The sequence below is a fragment of the Mirounga leonina genome, unplaced genomic scaffold (genome assembly GCF_011800145.1).
Source record: "Mirounga leonina isolate KUSES-001 unplaced genomic scaffold, KU_Mleo_1.0 Mir_174, whole genome shotgun sequence".
Classification (NCBI taxonomy): domain Eukaryota; kingdom Metazoa; phylum Chordata; class Mammalia; order Carnivora; family Phocidae; genus Mirounga; species Mirounga leonina.
Window position 1 is genome coordinate 45,807,641 of NW_023270451.1, and position 19,636 is coordinate 45,827,276.

General features: G+C 49.2%; 1 protein-coding gene across 1 annotated transcript; it reads left to right on the plus strand.

Moving 5' to 3' along the window:
- The first annotated feature begins 8,015 nt into the window (after positions 1 to 8,015).
- GHRHR (growth hormone releasing hormone receptor) lies at positions 8,016 to 19,331 on the plus strand. Its single transcript, XM_035021440.1, has 13 exons — positions 8,016 to 8,072; positions 9,762 to 9,864; positions 9,986 to 10,093; positions 10,651 to 10,748; positions 11,851 to 11,948; positions 12,642 to 12,774; positions 14,115 to 14,268; positions 14,527 to 14,587; positions 15,038 to 15,107; positions 15,814 to 15,905; positions 16,486 to 16,615; positions 17,179 to 17,220; positions 19,001 to 19,331. The coding sequence occupies exons 1-13, from the start codon at positions 8,016 to 8,018 to the stop codon at positions 19,124 to 19,126; spliced, it is 1,272 nt and encodes a 423-aa protein (XP_034877331.1). The 3' UTR covers positions 19,127 to 19,331.
- The last annotated feature ends 305 nt before the right edge of the window (positions 19,332 to 19,636 follow it).

Sequence of the window (19,636 nt, forward strand, 5' to 3'; positions counted from 1 at the left end):
TTTTTATCCAGGCAAAACACTTAGGTCAACCCCGTTCTTTCCCACTCCCTAGAGTGTGGTTACGTCGTATATTTGTAATATTTGTATAGGTCGTATATTTGTAATACAGTCAGATTCATTTGTCACAGTCTGCATGACATCTTGAACACCCCCGATATCCTGGTTGATTTTTTAAGTAGGCTCCATTTCTACATGGGGCTCGAGCTCACGATGCTGAGATCAAGAGTCAGATGCTTAACCAACTAAACCACCCAGGTGCCCCCATCCTGGTTGATTTAAAAAAATATTTGCATATAGTAAAATTCACTCCTTGAGATGTACAGTTCTATGGGTTCTGACATGCCTGGAATCATATATCCCACATTATTACACTGGACAGTTCCTTGATCCCTCCCCCCAGATTCCCTCCTGCTGCCCCTCTGTAATCAGACTCTTCTCTAACCCCTAACCCTTGAGAATTACAGATCTGCTTTCTGGCTTTATAGTTTCTCTTCCCTAGTATGTCATGTAAATGGAATAATAGAGTGTGTAGCCTTTTAGGTTTGGTTTCTTTCTTTTACCCATTAAAGTAGATTTGAGATTCATCCATATTGTTGCATGAACCAATAGGCTGTCCCATTTTATTGATGAGTAATGTCCTATTGTGTGAATATACTATAGTTTGTTTACCAACATCTGTTGAAGGACATCTGGGTCTTTTCCGGTTTTGGGTGATTATGAATAAAGTGCTATCCACATTTGTGTACAGGTGGACAGAAGTGTTCAATTCACTTGGTTAAATACCTAGAGTAGGATTGATGCTAAGTATATACTTAACTTTAAAAGAAACTGCTAAGCTGTTTTTCAAAGTGATTGTACTATTTTACATTCTCACTGGCAACATGCAAAAGTTCCAGTTGTTCTGTATCTTTGTCTACACTTAGTTTTGTCAGTTTTTAAATTTTAACAATCCTAATATATGTGTAGTTTGTGTTTTCATTGTTTACCTTTTAACCTATCTGGGCTTTATATTTAAAATGAGTTTCTTTTCTTTTTCTTTTCTAGATTTTATTTATTTATTTATTTGTTAGAGAGCGAGAGAGAGAGAGAAAGCGAGAGAGCATAACCAGGGGGAGCGGCAGGCAGAGGGAGAAGCAGGCTCCCCACTGAGAAGGGAACCCAATGTGGGACTTGATCCCAGGATCCTGGGATCATGACCTGAGCTGAAGGCAGATGCTTAACCGACTGAGCCACCCAGCCGTCCCTAAAATGAGTTTTTTGGGGTGCCTGGATGGCTCAGTTGGTTGAACGTCCAACTCTTGATTTCAGGATCCTGAGTTCAGTCTTCACATTGGGTTTCATGCTGGGCATGGAGCCTACTTAAAAATAAAATAAAATGAGTTTCTTGCAGGTAGTATGTAGCTGGGTCTTCATTTTTCTTTCAATCTGGTGATCTCTTTAATCGGGGTGATCAGTCCATTTACATTTAATTTACTTATTCATGTTGTTGGATTTACCTCTACAGTTCTGTTATGTTCCCTTTATTTGTCCTATCTGCTCTTTGTTTCAGTTTTCTTCCTTTCCTTTTCTTCTTTTTTTTTTTTTTTTGATTAAGCAGTTTTCATATGATCGATTTTCTCTCTGATATTGGCTGATGAACCATCTCTTCATTTTATTGTTTGATGTGGGAGCTCAAGGATTTCCAATATATATCTTTAATTTACTACAATTTACCCTCAACCTATATTACACTGCTTCACACAGCAGAGAAACTGTACAAACATACACTTCTGTTTTCTTCTATTTTCATTTTTGCTCTTGTTTTCATACTTTTTACTTCTCTATATGCCATAGATCTCACAATATATTACTATTGCTTTTGCTTTAACTAATCAACTTTTTTCATTTCAAAACTTGTGGTAAAATATGCATAACTAAATGGTGTACAAATCAGTGACTTACGCACTGAAGTATTAGGTATTCACAATGTTGTGCAACCAGTATTATTATTTATTTCCAGAATTTTTCATCATCTCAAACAGAAACTCTGCGCCCTTTTTTTTTTTAAGATTTTATTTATTTATTTGAGAGAGAGAATGAGATAGAGATAGAGAGCATGAGAAGGGGGAGGGTCAGAGGGAGAAGCAGATTCCCTGCTGAGCAGGGAACCCAATGCGGGACTCGATCCCTGGACTCCAGGATCATGACAAAGCGACCAAGCCAAAGGCAGTCGCTTAACCAACTCAGGCACCCAGGCGCCCCAACTCTGTGCCCTTTAAGTAACAACTCCCCATTCCTCCATTGTCCCAAACCCTGATAAGTCTACTCTACTTTCTGTGTCTACGCATTTGACTACTCTAGATCTCTCATCTAACTGGAATTATGTGGTCTTTGTCTTCTTGTGTCTGGCTTCTTTCACTTAGCAGAATATGTTCAAGGATCCTCCACGTTGGAGCATATATCACAACTTCATTCCTTCATATGGCTGAGTAATATTCCATTGTAGGTATGTGCCACATTGTGCTTATCTATTCACCTGTTGATGGACACTTGGGTTGTTTCCACCTTTGGCTATGGTGAATAATGCTCCTATGAACCTTGGTCTACAAATATCGTTGAAGTCCCTGCTTTCAGTTCTTCTGTATACATGCCTAGGAGTAGAATTGTTTAACAACCCCCTTTTTTAAATTGTTTAACCTTTTGAGAAACTGCTGAACTGTCTCCCATAGCAGATGGACCATTTTGCGTTCCCACCAGTAGTGCATGAAGACTGATCTCTCCACATCCTCATCAACAGGTGTTATTTTCTGTTATTTAAAATAATAGCCATCCTGGTGGGTGTGAAGTTATAAGTCACCGTGGTTTGGATTTGTATCTCCTGAATGATTAATGATGCTGAGCTTCTTCTTATGTGTCTACCATCTTAGAACACGTCTATTCAAATCCCTTGCCCATTTTTGAAATGGGTTGTTTATTTTTTTGTTGTTGAGTTGTAAGAGCTTTTATATTTTTTGAATATTAATTCTTTATCAGATATTGGACTTGGAGATAATTTTTCCCATTCTGTGAGGTTTTTTTCATTCTTTAATGGTGCCCTTTGCTGCACAAAAGTGTTTACTTTTAGTGACATCCAATTTATCTACTTTTCTTTTATTCCCGGTGCTTTTAGTGTCGTATTTAAGAAATCATTGTGAAATCCAAGGTAATGAAGATTTTCCCTTCTCTCTTCCACTAAGAGTTTTATACTCTTCGCTCTTGAATTTAGGTCTTTATCTATTTGAGTTAACGTTTGCATATGGTGTGGATAAGGGTCCAACTTCATGTTTGGCATGTGGATATCTAGTTTTCCCAGAAGCATTTGTAGAAAAGATTGTCCTTTCCCCATTGAACGGTCTTGTCAACATTGCCAAAATTAATAGACCATACATGGGAGGGGTTATTCCTGGGCTTTCTCTTCTATTCCATTGGTTTATCTGTGTATATTTTTGCCAGCACCACACTGTTTTGATTACTGTAGCTTTGCAATAAGTTTTGAAGTTAGGAAGTCTGAGGTCTCTAATATCCCCCCACACACAAATATTGTTTTGACTTTTCAGGGTCCCCTGAAATTCCATATGAATTTTAACATAGATTTTTCAATTTCTGAAAAAAAATGCCATTGGTATTTTTATAAGGATTTCATTGACTCTGTGTATTACTTTGGACAGTATTGTCATCTTAACAAATTAAGTCTTCCAATCCATGAACTGAGACATATTTTCCTTCTTTAGATCTTTAATTTCTTTCAGTAATGTTTTGTAGGTTTTTGTTTTTTTTTTTTTAAAGTCACCTCCTTGGTTAAATTTATTCCAAAACATTTTATTCTTTTTGATGCTATTGTAAATGGATGGAATGGTTTTCTTAATTTTCTTTTCAGATTGTTTAATTTTTAGTGTATAAAAAGAACAACAGATAGATTTTTGCATGTCAGTTTTGTATCCTGCAATTTTGTTGAGTCTGTTTATTAACCTTAATAGTATGTGTGTGTGTGTGTGTGTGTATTTTTAGCGTTTTCTACAAATAAGATCATCTGTGAACAGATAATTTTATTTTTTCCTTTCCAGTTTGGGTGCCTTTTATTTCTTTTCTTGCCTCATTATTCTGGCTAGAACTTCTAGTACTACGTTGAGTTGAAGTGGCGAAAGCAGACATCTGTCTTGTTCCTCATCTTAGGGAGAAAGCTCTCCATCTTCATCACCGAGCATGGTGTTCACTGTGGGTTTTTCATTTATGGTCTTTATCATGTTCAGGAAGTGCCCTACTACTCTTAGCATGTTAAGTATTTCTGTCTTGAAAGGGTGTTCAAATCTGTCACATGCTTTTTCTGCATCAATTGAGATGATCATGTGTGCTTTTTTTCTTCACCTATTAAAACCCACAATTTTGTATATTTTGTTTGGATTTCCTGCTGTTAAGCCATGAAGAGGGTAAATCAGTCTCTGCTACTGGTACAGAGCGGATCGAAACCAGAAAAGCTATTGAACAACCTACAGTGCACAGGACGGCCCCTGCAACTGTATAAAGAATCATCTGGTTTTAAAGGTCAATGGAACTAAGGTTGAGAAACCCTGATCCAAGGATTCTCCAGGCCCATGGTCTTCCTTAATAGATCAAGGTCACTGAATGCCCCTCTCAACTACCTCTATATCTATTCAAGTTCAAATTCTGCCTCCACCACTGGCCAGCTGTGTGACCTTGGGCGTTAGATAAATTTTTTGAGCCTTAGGTTTTCCGCTTGCCAGGGTAAGTTGACAAGAAAAGGCATATAAATTACCTCACAGAGAGCCTAGCTCACAGTGGACAATCAGGAATGGTAGCATGTAATAAGAAGGGACTATCAGCAGGACTCTCTTGGCTGGAAGCAGAAGTTCCTCAAATACATTAAAAAAAAAATCTCTCTATGTTAATACAAATAGATTTAGTTCATCATTTCAATAGTATTTTAATAGTATTTAATGTTACACTCTATAGTATTCTACTGTATCATATCACATTTTATTTAGCTATTTCATGATCATTGGACTTTTGTGTGGTTTTCTGGTTTTTTACTACATAATACTTTTCTCTGGGGCAAATATTCAGAAATGGAGCTTCTGGCTTTGGGAGTATGTTCATGTATATACATTGAAAAGCTCATATCAAATTGCTTTTCAAAGTGGGTGTACCAATGTTCACTCCCACCTGCAAAGTAGAAAAGTACCATTTCCCCACATTATTTTCCAAGTGTCATATTTTTAGATATCAAAATTTTAGGCAATGTGATAGGTGAAAAAGGGTAGCTCATTATTATTTTCATTCTCTTGAGCATTAGTGATATTAAGCACCCCCTGATCTGTTTATTGGCCCTACACTTTAGTTATTTTCTAACTTCCTGGTTATATCTTTGCTCACTTTTCTTTTAGGTTGTTTTTCTCTCTATTGTTGATTTGTGAGTATTTAAAAAAAACAGTTTTGATATTTTAAAAAAACATTAATGATATTATTTGTCATTATTGGTCACAAATCTTTCTTTAGGTCTGTAGCTTGCTTGTAGTTTTATCTGTGGTGTCCTTTCTTGAACATTATTTTTTTTTAAATGTGGATGTGGTCAAACTTATTAATCTTTTCTTCATGACTTTTATTTTTTATATAAAGAAGTTTCTATTCTTCTGAGGTGATAAAAACAAATTCCCTTTCTGAAAAAAAAACTTACTTTTTTTTTTTTGTAGTGAGGGCTTTAAACCTTGTAGAGCCTATATTTCGTAAATGTGAGCTAGAGAGCTAACCTTATTTTTTTCCATACAAAAATTGATTGTTCTAACCTTATTTGCTGTTAGGAGGCTTATTACATGCTACCATTCCTGATTGTCCACTGTGAGCTAGGCTCTCTGTGAGGTAATTTATATGCCTTTTCTTGTCAACTTACCCTGGCAAGCGGAAAACCTAAGGCTCAAAAAATTTATCTAACACCCAAGGTCACACAGCTGGCCAGTGGTGGAGGCAGAATTTGAACTTGAATAGATATAGAGGTAGTTGAGAGGGGCATTCAGTGACCTTGATCTATTAAGGAAGACCATGGGCCTAGAGAATCCTTGGATCAGGGTTTCTCAACCTTAGTTCCATTGACCTTTAAAACCAGATGATTCTTTATACAGTTGCAGGGGCCGTCCTGTGCACTGTAGGTTGTTCAATAGCTTTTCTGGTTTCAATCCAGTAGCACATTGCCACTGCTCCTTGCCGCCCTTGACCTCTGGCTGAGATACTGAAAACTGTCTCTAGGCATCGCCAAATAGTCCCTGGAGGATGAAATTGCTCCCTGTGAAGAGCCACTAATTTAGATAATAATTATTCTTAAGTGTCAATATCAATTATTAACCATCATTCATGCTAATGACATTGACACTAATTACCAACAGTGATTAATTGTAGTACGTATCCTTGTGCTGTTGCTTATTTGTAGCTGATGGATGGAAGGTTCTAGCTTTCCCTTTAAATTACACCTTCTCAGTGTTCTGCTCTTCCACCTGTGAGTCCTCACTTGGCCTGCCCCTCCGGGAGCTCTGCTTCACCCTGAAGACGAGCTGGGCTATGTGTGTGCCACCTGTCTGTGCTGTTTTTATGGGCAAAGCACAGGAAAACCTTTGCGCGAGGGAAGGGGGTCTGGGGCTTGGGGTGGTTCATGTTTTCTTTTCAAAATATTTTTCTTCAACGCTGTTGGTGATGAATACAAGTGGAAAAACAAAGCCCTGCTGATGTAAAATGATTCCTCACTCTCCACGAGGCGGGGGTGAGGAGCCTTCATCATTCATGATTCGGGTCAGGCTGTAAATATGCCTGTTGTCACCAGCATCCAGCTGGGCAAGCTCTGGGAATGCGGACCTGTGCACAAACGTCAGGACCGAGCAGGGACAAGTGGCATCCAGGGCCCTGGAAGATACCACGTGCTTCCAAATCCCTAAAGGCTGTGAGAGGTCCAGTGGGACTTAGAACACTGTCTTTAGCTGGGCCAATTGGGATTCCATATTTTAAAGTCTAAAACTATAATAAAAATGACCAACTATCAGATGTTCAAAATAATTTGAGCAGCTATGGTAAGTCCTCTAGTTTTTGCTATTGGTAACGGTTGTCTTGCTTTATTCAGGGCAGTCTAGCTCCGTGAATCCCCTTGCAAACCTCCCGTTCAGGCTCATTTCCCTCTATTGCCATGAAGACTTCTGGAGACTCTGACAAGCTCCTATGTCAAGTCCAGGGCCTTGATGTCTGCAGACCCCACCTTGCCTTCCAGGCTGCCGTCCCTGCGGGGAAAGAAGCGAGGTCCTGCTGATAGGACACCTTCTTGGCCAGCCCATGCAGGGGCTTCATGATCTCGCTTCTTTATCTCAGGTCATCCCTACTCTGCAACCCCCACTGACACCCCCTAGCCCCGCTGCGTCCCCATAGCCCTGAGCCCACCCTGCAGCCTTGTGGATGAGGCTCAGGTCACCACCCAAACTGGTGGGCCCAGGTCTTCTCTGAGTCTCCTTCATGGCGGGGGAAGGGGGAGGGCTCTCTCCACTGTGGGCCAGCAGAAGGCTGGGTTCAGAGAAGGAAATGGTAAAGAATAATGACCTGCCAGAGCAAGAAGTGTCCTGTGACTGTCACCTCTCTGGGCCCTTGCTGTCAGGACAGGCACGCAGGCAGATTTACAGACACAGTGGAAGGGGTCGGGGTGCTCAGCCCCTCCCTGTTGGGGACATGGAGGCCCACTTCGGGGCCTGGGCTGAGTTGGGCACAGTGTCCTGCAATCCTGTGAATATTTAGCTGGTTCTGTCCCCTTTGCTGGCTCCTGCCTATGTAAACAGCCACCAGAGTTGGGGAGGCAGAAGCCGGTGGCAGCGGCGGGGACAGGAGACCGTGGGGAGGGAAGAGGGCTGTGGGGAGGGAACCGTGGGGGACCGTGGGGAGGGAAGAGGGCCGAGGCTCCCAAAGAGGATAGGACGGAAGGACGCTGACTGAGGGAGCCACCTCTGAGCCCCACCATGGACAGCAGGGCATGGGGTGCCTTCATCCTCTGCTTGCTGAGCCCATTGCCAATTGTGAGTAGCAGACACAGACCCTCCTACCTCTCCTGCTGGGCTCCAGATCTGGGAGCCACAGGGCTATATGGGGGGTCTAGCTGGAGCCTGGTGGGGCCCCCACTGCTCTTCCCCAGCACAGGAGTTTCTTCCTATTAAGCAGGTTGCTGGCCATGGCTCAGAGACCCCCTGCCCCCTCTCCCCCCCTCCCTCCTCCCCTCTCCTTCCTCCCTCCCCTTCCCCTTGCAGCTGCTTGGCTCCAGGTAGCTCTGACTAGGAAAACCTGGCTAAGCTGAGTTAGCCTCCCCGTTGCTTCCCTCCAGGCCCTGTCTGGGCCCTCCGGGGGAGGCTGTTAGGGCCTCTCCGGCTCTGCTCGTGTCTCCCAAGTCTTCTCTGAGCTACAGGTCCCTAATTCTTCCACAAAATCTCCAGACCCCTCCCCATTCCCAGCATCCCAGGAACCACATTTGGTTGCGGCCTCTTAAGAGGGTGTGGCCGGGGACCCGGTAGGTCTGCGCAGTAAGTGGAGAACAGCTGCTCCCTTCCCGCATTTGGGGGACTGTTCCTCTCTTGATGCGCCCGGGGCTGGAGGAGCTCTGGCAAACTGATGTGCTGGAGAGTGGGGTGCCGGTCGGGGCCCTCCCTGAATGTGTTGCGATTTCCCAGCATGTTCCAGGTATACCGCATAGCGATTTGACAAGTTTCTATGTTCTGCTGTGCTCTCCGCAAGTGTAGCTCCCATCTGTCACCCCACAACGCCAGTACAATACCCTCGACTTTATTCCCTGTGCTGTACCTTTCCTCCCTGTGCTTCTCCTTCACCTGTTTTGCCCTCCCCCGCCTTTTTTTTTTTTTTTTTTGCCATACAGGTAACTTCTTTTGCCTTCCCTTCTGCAGTGAAGAAGTCTTCTTCATCTCATCTGTGTGCACCCCACCATAACCACGCGCGCTCTCTCTCACCTCCCCACCAACCCCCCAGCCTCCCCCCGCCTCCCCTCTGCCTCCTTCACATCTCCTTATCTGGCTCTGACATTCCTGCCTCCCTCTTATAAGGACCTCCTGTCCACCCAGATAAGCCAGGATAATCTCCCCATCAGAAGATCTTTAACTTAATAATCCCCAGCTACAAAATCCCTTTGGCCCTGCCAGAGAGCATATTCAGTTTTCAGGGATTAGGATGTAGACATTGCGTGTACGAGGGACATTGTTCCGCCTACCAAGGTACTCTGTGCAGAATTGCATCCAGGGAGCAGGAGTGCAGAATGGAGGAAAAGAATTGCATCCAGGGAGGAGAGCAGGGATGGAGGAAAAGCCCCGCACAGATGAGTTGTGGGCTCAGCCAGCTCCAGGAGATCTTTGGAAGACTTGTGTTCAATGTGTCTCAGAACTTACTCCCATGAAATGAAATCGGGACACATCTGTCCAAATGTCCATCTTTCTTTCCTTCCTCCCTCCCCCACTTCCTTCCTTCCTGTCTTCCTTTCTTCCTTCCTCCTTTCCTTCCTTCCTTCCTTCCTTCCTTCCTTCCTTCCCTCTTCCTTTCCCTCCTCCACCAAATGCCTTTGCCAGTGCCATGAGCCAGGCCCTGTGCTTAGGAGCAGGGGCGCAGAAATGCACCAGGCTTTGTCTCTGTCCTAAGGTCACTGGGATCAGAGAGCCCCGAAGGAGCAGCCGATCAGCTTGGCCTATCCCCTTACCTCCTTCCCGCAGGTATCCAGCCATGTGCACCCAGAGTGCGACTTCATCACCCAACTGAGAGAGGATGAGAGGTCGTGTCTGCAAGCAGCAGAAGGGAAGCCCAACACCACCCTGGGTACGCCGCTTGGGAGGGAGGGAGTGGCTTCTCGATTCCTTTATCTCCTCCAGCCTCATCACTCTGAATGCCAGAGGGGCCCGTCCCCCCGAATCTGCTCTGCTCCCATCTCTCTCTGCAGGCTGCCCGAGCACGTGGGATGGGCTGCTGTGCTGGCCAATGGCAGGCTCCGGCGAGTGGGTGACTCTCTCTTGCCCCGATTTCTTCTCCCACTTCAGCTCAGAGCCAGGTGAGGGTTCCGGGTGTGGTGGTAAGTGGGGGAGATGAGGTGGTTTCATCTGGTGATGCCAGAATATGGCAGGCATATCCCTGGCTTTGGGCGCAGTAGATCTGGATTTGAACACCAACTTCCCATCTTCCCATGTGACCTTGGGCAAGTCACTCAGCCTCCTGACCCTCAGCTTCCTGACCTGTGACCTGGGGAAAACAAGAACATTAACCTTATAGGGGGTGAGGATTGGTGGGCAGAGCATGGAAGTGCTGGACCCAGGCCCTGACCGCAAGTGAATGTTCTGTGGGTGTTAGCGGGAGGGCTGTCTATGGGGTAGAGGGGGCAGAAGCTATCTGACTGTTCAGGTGCTACCAGCTGCCTAGTCGGGGGAGGGAGGAAGGGCTGCACCTGGAACCCAGGACCCTGGAGGGAGGAACACCCCCTCTCTGCCAGTGGGAGGAGCTGTCTGCAGACCCTGCCAGTGTCACTGGATGGTCCACAACTCCCCCACCCGTCCTGGAGAGAGAGAAGGAGCGATAACCAGTTCTCTGTTCCCACCTCTGCATGCCTCCCAGGGGCTGTGAAGCGGGATTGCACTATCATGGGCTGGTCTGAGCCCTTCCCACCTTACCCTGTGGCCTGCCCTGTGCCCCTAGAGCTGCTGACGGAGGAGGTAAGAGGCTTCTGGCATCTTGGAGGAAAGGTCATCATGGATGTTTGTAAGGATGGTGGCCTGCATAACTGGAGGGGTTACCATTTCCATTGTAGCTAGCAGGTTGGAATACTAATTGCAGAAGTTTCCAGAAGATGGTAGTGTCTGGAAAAAGAGGGCCCAGGTCTTTTGCTAATTGCCCAAGGGTGACACGTGGGCCACGTGGGCCATGGTGCTGGGAAAGAGGGGAGGCAGAGGGCAGGGTGGGAGTTGTGCTGGCTGCCTTCTCCTTGGCATGCCCTCTCTGTGCCCAGGCCTCCAGGGCAGGAGTTTTGAGTGGTTCCAGGAAAACAGAGGCTCCTAGTGGTCCTGGGCACATTTCTTCCCTTCTCTGGTCCTCAGTCCGTGGAGTGGTGTGCACGCCCTGCACTTCCAAATTGAGCAGGGCCTTTGCAAAGTGCTTCTGTACCCCCAGTCCCGTATCTCTTTCCCCTCAGCCCTGCAAGGCAAGGCATGAGTCTGACCATTTTTCCGATGAAAAAACAGTTTGGTGATTGCCTGCATCCCTCAGGGGTCCGCGATCCCCTCCCTCAGGCTGCACCCTCCATCTCCATCTCAGGGTGGGGGTAGGGTGCCCAGACTGGACTTTGATGGATCCAAATACTTGGTCATAGAAAGAACTTTTCCCTCTGGCTATTGCTGGCTGCACCCTTTCTTTGGGGGACGTTGTGTGCCCAAGATGGTGAGGCAGTAGGATGTCAGTAAACAAGCCCCATTTCCTTGTGAGCTTTTCTCATTCCTCAATGAATGAAGAATATACCAATGAATGAAGCTGTAATTTCTCTGCTGTCTGTCCCACCCCAGGAACAGTGAGAGTCAATCGTCTCCTTGTCCCCTCCCTCACCACCCCCCCACCGCCACCGCCCACCAGCAGGTCAGATGCGAGACAGGCTGTAAGCAAACACTTCTGTTCCTGAGGGAGCTTGCCACGGTTCCCACGGGTGCCCCTGGCCCCAGATGGGGAGTTCTGGGGTAGAACTGAGAGCCTTCGCCTGCTCCGTCATCAAGCCTCCCTTTCCCCAAAGTGCAGCCACTGAGACTTTCTCTGTCTCTACCCTCCCAGAAATCCTACTTCTCCACAGTGAAAATTATCTACACCCTGGGCCATAGTATCTCCGTCGTGACCCTCTCCGTGGCCATTGCCATCCTGGTTGCTCTCAGGTTTGCCGTCCTCTTCGCCTGCTCGAGAACCTTCGCTGCCTCCTTATTGCCCATAGCACTAAGCCTGATTCCTTGCCTGGATGTTCCGGAGGTTCCCGGATCTAGGCACCATGGCCATTCCTGGCTTTTCCTTTCCTTTCCCCAGCATGTCCTCTTTCCACCCCTTGCAATCCAGGACTCCCTGCCATCTCTACACCTTTGCTCATGTGGAACTTACTCGATTGGCTTGGAATGCCCAGTTCCTTTGTTCTTGATATACTGATGTCTGTCAAAATTCGAAGCCCAAGTCCCATTTGCTTTAAGAATCCTCTTTGCCTCTCCCCATGATACCCTTCTTGACAATCCCAACCCTTTGACCATTGCCTCTCTTGAGACCCCCCAACTTCAGAGTCTGAGCCCCACAACATGGCTTGTGCTGTTGTCTGTCTCATGGGGCTGTGCCTCATCTCTCTGAGCACGTAGGAGGCTCCCCTGGGCAGCACCCTGCCCTTTCTGCCTCTGTCCCCCGCCTCTGAGCTCCCCAGAGGCAGGGGCTGGTCCTCTCTGTTTTCTCGCCCATGCTGAGCCTGGGGCAGTGGCTGGTCAGCTGTCCTGCATGGCTACACCTGAAGCTCCAAGTGCAGCCCAATCTGACTCGAGTCAGTTTGGTTTGCCTCCCACCATGCTCACCGTCCTCCCTCCCCGCTCCTCCAGGAGGCTGCACTGTCCCCGGAACTACATCCACACCCAGCTGTTTGTCACCTTCATCCTCAAGGCGGGTGCTGTGTTCCTGAAGGACGCCACCCTCTTCCACGGGGAGAACACAGATCACTGCAGCTTCTCCACGGTAACAGCTGTGGCTGGAGGGCCCCGGGGTGGGTTGGGGGCAAGGAAGGCTGCATTAGAGACAGAGATGGGCCTGTCCAGTCCTGGGGGCTGACCCTGGGGCCCTGCAATTGTCGGTTACAGGACAGGAAACACCCTCTCCCTTCCCACTCCTCCCCAGAGTCAGGTCCTAAATCCCCATGCCAGTTCTTGGATCCTGGGGCTGATCCATGTCATTTCCATATCCCATGTTCCCCTTCCCGTTCCTTATTCTGTACTCCAACCTAGCCCAGACTTCGCCCCAGCAGTCTTTGCATTTCCTACCTCCCTGAACATGCCAGCCTGTCTGTGGCTGGGTGTGGGTGTGTGTGGGGGTGAGGCAGAGCTGGGTCCGTCCCTCAAGAAGCACCCAAGGGGCCTAGGGGACAGAATGTACCAGGTTATGGGACCACTGAGTGGGGGAGGGAGTGTTGAGAACTGGGCCTCAGGGAGCAGGTGGCTTTGGAGCTGGGAGGGGGTGAGAGGGAGGGAGGACACGTTAAATGGAGGGACCAGGGTGAACAGACTCTCACAGACAGGAAAACATGAAGCATGTCCAAGAACCAGAGAAGGCATAGGGGGACAGGAAGGTGGGAGAAGCAGAGGAGAATGAAAATAAAAGACAGCTGGGGGCAACGTGGAGGCCCTGCACTCTCCAGGCACACTAAAACTGTGCTGGATATGGACAGATACACAGGCGGACAAACCAACAATGACCTTAATGAACAAATGAAAGAAATAATAATAATGATACATATTGAGCACTTACGTGGTGGCATTGCACTAAACGCTTTGCATATATTACCACCTTTTATTTCCTACGTGTATTTTCATTTTAGTCCCGTTTGTACGTGAGTGAGCCTGGGGCCAAGCTCAGGCCACCTGAGCTCAGAGGTGGTGCTCCTCACCCCCGACCGATGAGCAAGTCTTGCGGTGAATGAGCGAATGCAGGGTGAGGGCCCGTATGTTTGCAGAAATGAATGGGGATCCATATCCACAGCTCTGGGGATGGACATGGGGTCAGGAAGGACTGAATGCAAGTGAAAATAGTAGCACTTCATATGCAGAGTTTCCATCCAATCCTCATGATGAGGCCATGTGAAAGGTATTGGAAGTATTTCCTTTGACAGATGAAAAGGTGAGGTCTGGGAGGTTACCCAGCTAATACCTGCTAAATGTGAACGCAGATCCCAAATCTGCGCTCTTAACCACCACATTATTCTACCACGGCCCCTCTGGGGCAGCCCAGGGTGGAGGGGCCTGGGTCGGGTCGGGGCCCCAGTGGGTGTCCAGCTCTGAAGAAGCCAGGCCCCCGGCCCACAGGTTCTGTGCAAGGTCTCCGTGGCCTCCTCCCATTTCGCCACCATGACCAACTTCAGCTGGCTGTTGGTGGAAGCCGTGTACCTGACCTGCCTCTTGGCCTCCAAGTCGCCCAGCACAAGGCGAGCCTTCTGGTGGCTGGTTCTTGCCGGCTGGGGTGAGCACCGAGGCTGGGTAGGGCACCAGGGGCTAGGGGAGGGCTGGGAATGCACAGGGAGCCCACCCAAAGGTCCCTTCAGCTCACTGATGATGACACAGGGCCCGGGGGGGAAGGGACAGCAGCCTGTAGTCCTCCAGCTTCCGGGTCCCACCTTCCCGGTGCCCCATGTGGCTGGCAGTGGCGGTGGCAGGTAGGGACAGATCTCTGAGCCGAGGACGCAGACCCCTTACTTGTGTCTCCTCTGTACCCCCACAGGGCTTCCTCTGCTCTTCACTGGCCTGTGGGTGTGTTGCAAGGTGACCTTTGAGGATGTGGTGTGAGTCTGGGGGGCTACCTCATCCCACGGTGCTGGGTCCCCCTGGGGTGTGGGCTGGACAATCAAGCAGCGTGGCGGTCCTCCAAGCTGCGGAGAGGAGGAGGAGACCCCAGTCCTGCCTTCAGGGAACTCCCAGGCTCGGGCGCGAGATGGGAAGGCCACCGTGGACAGCATGGAAGGGGCAGGACCTGGGGTGGGAGGGGCCCTCAGATTCTCAGGGTGCTGGGTTCAGGGAGAGGTGAGGGTTGGGGACACAGTAAATAGGGGCCTCCTGGAACAGGGGAGGTTTGGGGGCCAGCAAGAAGCAGCTAGGTGGAGAGAGAGAGAGAGGGTAAGCCTAGCATGGATTGACGCGTCCCTTTGGAAGGGGGTCCCCCTGGCTGAGAGAGGAGACCAGGCTGGGTGGGCATTTTTGGTGCCCCCATCAGTCCCGGCCTGTCCTCTCCTTAGGTGCTGGGACCTGGATGACAGCTCCCCTTACTGGTGGATCATCAAAGGGCCCATCGTCCTCTCTGTTGGGGTCAGTCCCTGGGGCAAGCGCCCTCTGCTTTTTTCTCCCTGGGTCGGCCGAGGGGGTTTTGGGCAGGAAACATGACTCCTGGCTGGGAGTCAGGATACCGGGGTTCTTCAGCCTGGCTCTGCCAGCTTCTCTGTGAGGCCCTCTCTGGCCCTCAGTGTTGGTAAAACTAGGGGGGTGGTCTCCATAGTACTTGGGCGCCTTCTAGCTCAGAGTTGTGATGTGTCTGGTGCCTGACTGTAGATCATGTGCCACCGCAGTGAGGCTGCTGTGGGGGCAGTGGAAGGAGGGCGGTAGCTGAACCCACCCCCGGCCGCCATGCTGAAAACAGGGCAGCCGGGTCTGGTTTGCGTGGCCTTGGGGAATGTGCGCTTGCCCCCAATTTTACCAAAAGTGGGGGACACCTACTTTGTGCCAGAGTAGACCCTGGGAGGCACTGGAGGCAGCATGACAAGGCCTGACCCCCCCACCCTTTATTCCAGGGGCTGGAGAGGGAGGGGGACCCTGAGCCCCTGAGCCCCTGAGTTCCACATGGGACCCCCCAGTCTCCAGGATACAAGTTCTAGAGCAATGACCTATACAGCCCTCTACCTGCACATCCCCTCTGTCTCAAGGATTTGGGGTTTCTAATTCCCAAAGAGGCCCCGACCCAGGCCACCAGGGCCACTCCTGACTCTTGCCTTTTACCTTCCCGCATCTCTATTTCCAGGTGAATTTTGGGCTTTTTCTCAATATTATCCGCATCCTGCTGAGGAAACTGGAGCCGGCTCAGGGCAGCCTCCACACCAAGTCTCAGTACTGGTAATGTGTGTGCACACGTGTGTGCATTCGGGGACACTGGGGAGATAACCGGAGTGGGAGTCAGTGTGGTTCTGTTTCATTCACTCTCCTGAACCGTCCTCCTCCCTAAGCTTCCAGGGAGAGAGTAGATCTGGTCCCTGCCCTCTAGGAGGTTCCCCCCAACCCCCAAGTGGGGACGATGGAGTCTCCAAATATCCAGTTACCAGGCCAAATGGACTGATGAGTGCTGGGGTCCATTTCTGTGGGATCCTGCGGAAGGAGAACTTTTCTAGATGAGGGGATGGGAGTGAGGTTTGGTTAGGGAAGACTTCCTGGGGGAGGTGGTCTTTGAACTAGACTTTGATGCATAGATGTTGACTGGAAAAAATTGAGCATTTGGCAGTGAGAACAGCAAGATCCATGGTCCTGAAGTAAAGAAGCCCTGCATTGTACCACACTGTGTTTGGGGAGGCTGGTGTCCTCCAGGGTCCCTGGTGCAGAGAGTCTGTATGGGGAACTGATGGAAAGTGGGAGTGAGCAGGGGACATGTGGGAGTCTCTAATTCCAGCCTTGGGTGCCTAGGGCTTGTCTTCCCCTGCAGGCGTCTCTCTAAATCAACGCTTCTCCTCATCCCGCTGTTTGGAATTCACTATGTCATCTTCAACTTTCTGCCTGACAGTGCTGGCCTGGGCATCCGCCTCCCCCTGGAGTTGGGACTGGGCTCCTTCCAGGTGAGGACCCCCACAGGGACTCTTCCCACCAAGTCCTTGGGCAGGAGGGAGGCAGTGCTGCCCACAGGTTTGGTTGAGTTCATGGTAGGTTGAGGGTTACGAGGCTGGTTATTCTTTCTTTCATCCATCTGTCTTTCTATGCATTCAACTTTCCCTGAACCCATCTACTCATCCATTTACCCATCCATCCACTGATCATCCATCCATCCTCCATCTATCTATCCATCTATCCATCCACCTACCTATTTACCCATGCATCTATCATCCACTCATCTGTCCATCCCTCATTTACTGAGCATCTCTTATGTGCCAGGATCTGTGCTCAATACTGGGAGCTGCAGAAATAAAGAAAATCAGAGAAACAGGATCAACAGTACAGCCTTAGCAGGCTTGTTGTGATGATTACACGAAACAATGTGCCTGGCACCTCCTTCCCTTTCCCCAAAGACGTGGCCCAGGCCACAGTCTGCGGGTAGGTGGAGGAAAAGATAGTAGAAAGATGGTGGACATCTTATGGCCAGGCCATTGTATTCTGATGTGGTCCTTTCTCTTTGGCCCCACAGGGCTTCATCGTTGCCATCCTGTATTGCTTCCTCAACCAAGAGGTATATAACTCTCCAAGCTATCCTTAGTCATTGAGTCTTCCCTCCCACCAGACCTAAGGCCACTTTTCTTCTTCCCAGGCCCTGTAAATTCCAGCTCAAACCTTGACTCCTATGATTCTTTGGGAAGCTTAGTCTGCCCTGAGCTTCTAGATCAAGATGGAACCTGATTGCTTCCTGTTAATGTCCTTTATCCATCCCTCCTCTGGGTTGGACTAAATATACTATCCATTCAGGACCAGGGATGGTCTAAAAGGATCCCCCAGTTCTGTGCTCCTAAAACTGAACAAAAGTGAGAGTGGAGGAGGGAATAAGCCAGCTCTAGGAGAGACAGAGAAAACAGAGACAGAGGAACTGAAAAAGTCAGGGCAGACATAAAGGGGACTAGGAAAACAGAGTCAGGTGCAGCAGCAGAGACTAGGATGGAGAACAGAGCCAGGGATCCGGAGAGAAAGCACCTGGAAGAGAGGGCCTTATGAAAAGAACAGACCAAACAGAGGAGGACACACCCATGACTAGACAGATAGTGCCGATATGCTTGTAGAAATATGGAAAGATGGCAGAGAGAGGAAAATGAAAACATCCCACCCAGGAGGCACCTTACACCTGTCCCTTGGGACAGACTAGCTTTGTGGGAGAGGTGGGAGAATTTAGCTTAGTGCCCTGGACCCCAGGCCCTGCTGCTGTGTGCACGGCAGAGTGATGGGCTCCCTCTTGTGGCATGGATTTGCCGTGGGCTCTGATCTGCCGAAGACCTGGGTGCATGTGCCATCTGTCAGCTGTGAAATGGCGCTCGACCCTCTCCTGCCACCTCTGTCCCTGACTGGCTCCCCCTCCGCTGACTCTTCACTCCCACCCCAGGCACCCTGAGTCTCACACAGCCTTACCAGGTGTCTGGGTGCACACACAGGATTGCAGTATCTGTTTGTAGTGGCTGTTGGGTCCTGTAGGCATTGATAGGGGTGAGGAACAGCCCTGGCTGAGGCTGGGGGGACCTGGGAAAGAGGCTTCCATGGAGAGCTGTGAAAGGATCCGTCCTGGGAAATCATATTGAAGACCGGATAGTTGTATAACTCTGGTGATGGGGAGTTTACTACTCATAAATAGCTCTTCTGTTGTTAAGCACCTGTGGGGAAGCTCACCTTTACGTTGAACAGAAATCTGTCTCCCTTTTGTCTTTCACTATAGCCCAAGTTCAGCTGTCGGGAGGGGGGGTGGTCACAGCCTCTCAGCTCCCTCTGACCCCAACAGCCCCTTGGAGATGTGACAATTCAGATTCCCCTGTCCTCCCCCACCCCCACCCAGGTGCTTTTCGTTCAAGAATCCCAGTCCCCTCACCTGCAGCTCCTTAGACAGGGTTCCGTCTTCTCTCCCTTTAGGTCATATCCTCTGGACAGGTTCCCAGTGGCCATAGTTCAGTTCAGTGGGCAGGGAAGGACTGAATCCCAGAGCAGGGGATGGGAAGTACTCAGGGAGGACAGTGTGGTTAGTTGGCCAGAAATGGAAGAAAGCACCCATAGAAAATGTCTTTAACCGGACTCACATAAAGGCAGTGCTAAAAGTTAGAGAAAAGAGCTAAAGGGAATGGCCAAGAATACTCACAGGAAGGAGGAAGTAGTATCTTCCAGAGATAATACTTAGTGGTAGCTACGGCCAATCATGGCTTCTCCTCTCCCAGGAGTCCATGTCTATGTCTCTCCTGTGTGGGTTCTCCCTATACCCTGGAGTGGAGCACAGAAGTAGAAGTGGGACCTTCCTAACATCTTCTCCCTTGCCCCTGGAGGTGAGGACTGAGATCTCGCGGAGGTGGCATGGCCATGACCCTGAGCTGCTGCCCGCCCGGAGGGCCCGCACCAAGTGGACAATGCCTTCCCCCTCTGGGGTGAGGGTGTTGACGTCTGCCTGCTAGGCTGGCCACATCACGTGACTGGAGCCCACACCTGAACTTGGGCAGCTCCAGTGGGCCCACCACTCTCTGCAGGAGCAAGAGGGACGAGCGCCCCGGAGAGCCCTCAGGCCACACCTCCGCCACAGCTGCTGCCCCGCCCTGGGCAGGGGCAACCCTTTCACCCTGTCCTGCACCTGTCCCGCACCTGACCCTGGGTCCCTGAGTGTCTACCTCTGACCTCCTCAGTTGCTCTGCCTCCATTCTCCTGTTCCTCCTCCTGGACTCTGGGCCATAGCCAAAGGCCAGAGGAGCCAATAAACTTGTAAACGAATAGATACGAGTTTGAGTGAATACACGTGCCCCAAGGGAAGGGACCTACAGCCTTGATTTGATCTCTGGTGCACAAATGCCTTTATCATTCCTCTGCTGTGTTCCATCCCCATTATTAGTCTGCGCAAGAATCCTCCTGCTTAATTTATTCTTAAGATGTATTCTTTTTTTTTTTTTTTTTAGATTTTATTTATTTATTTG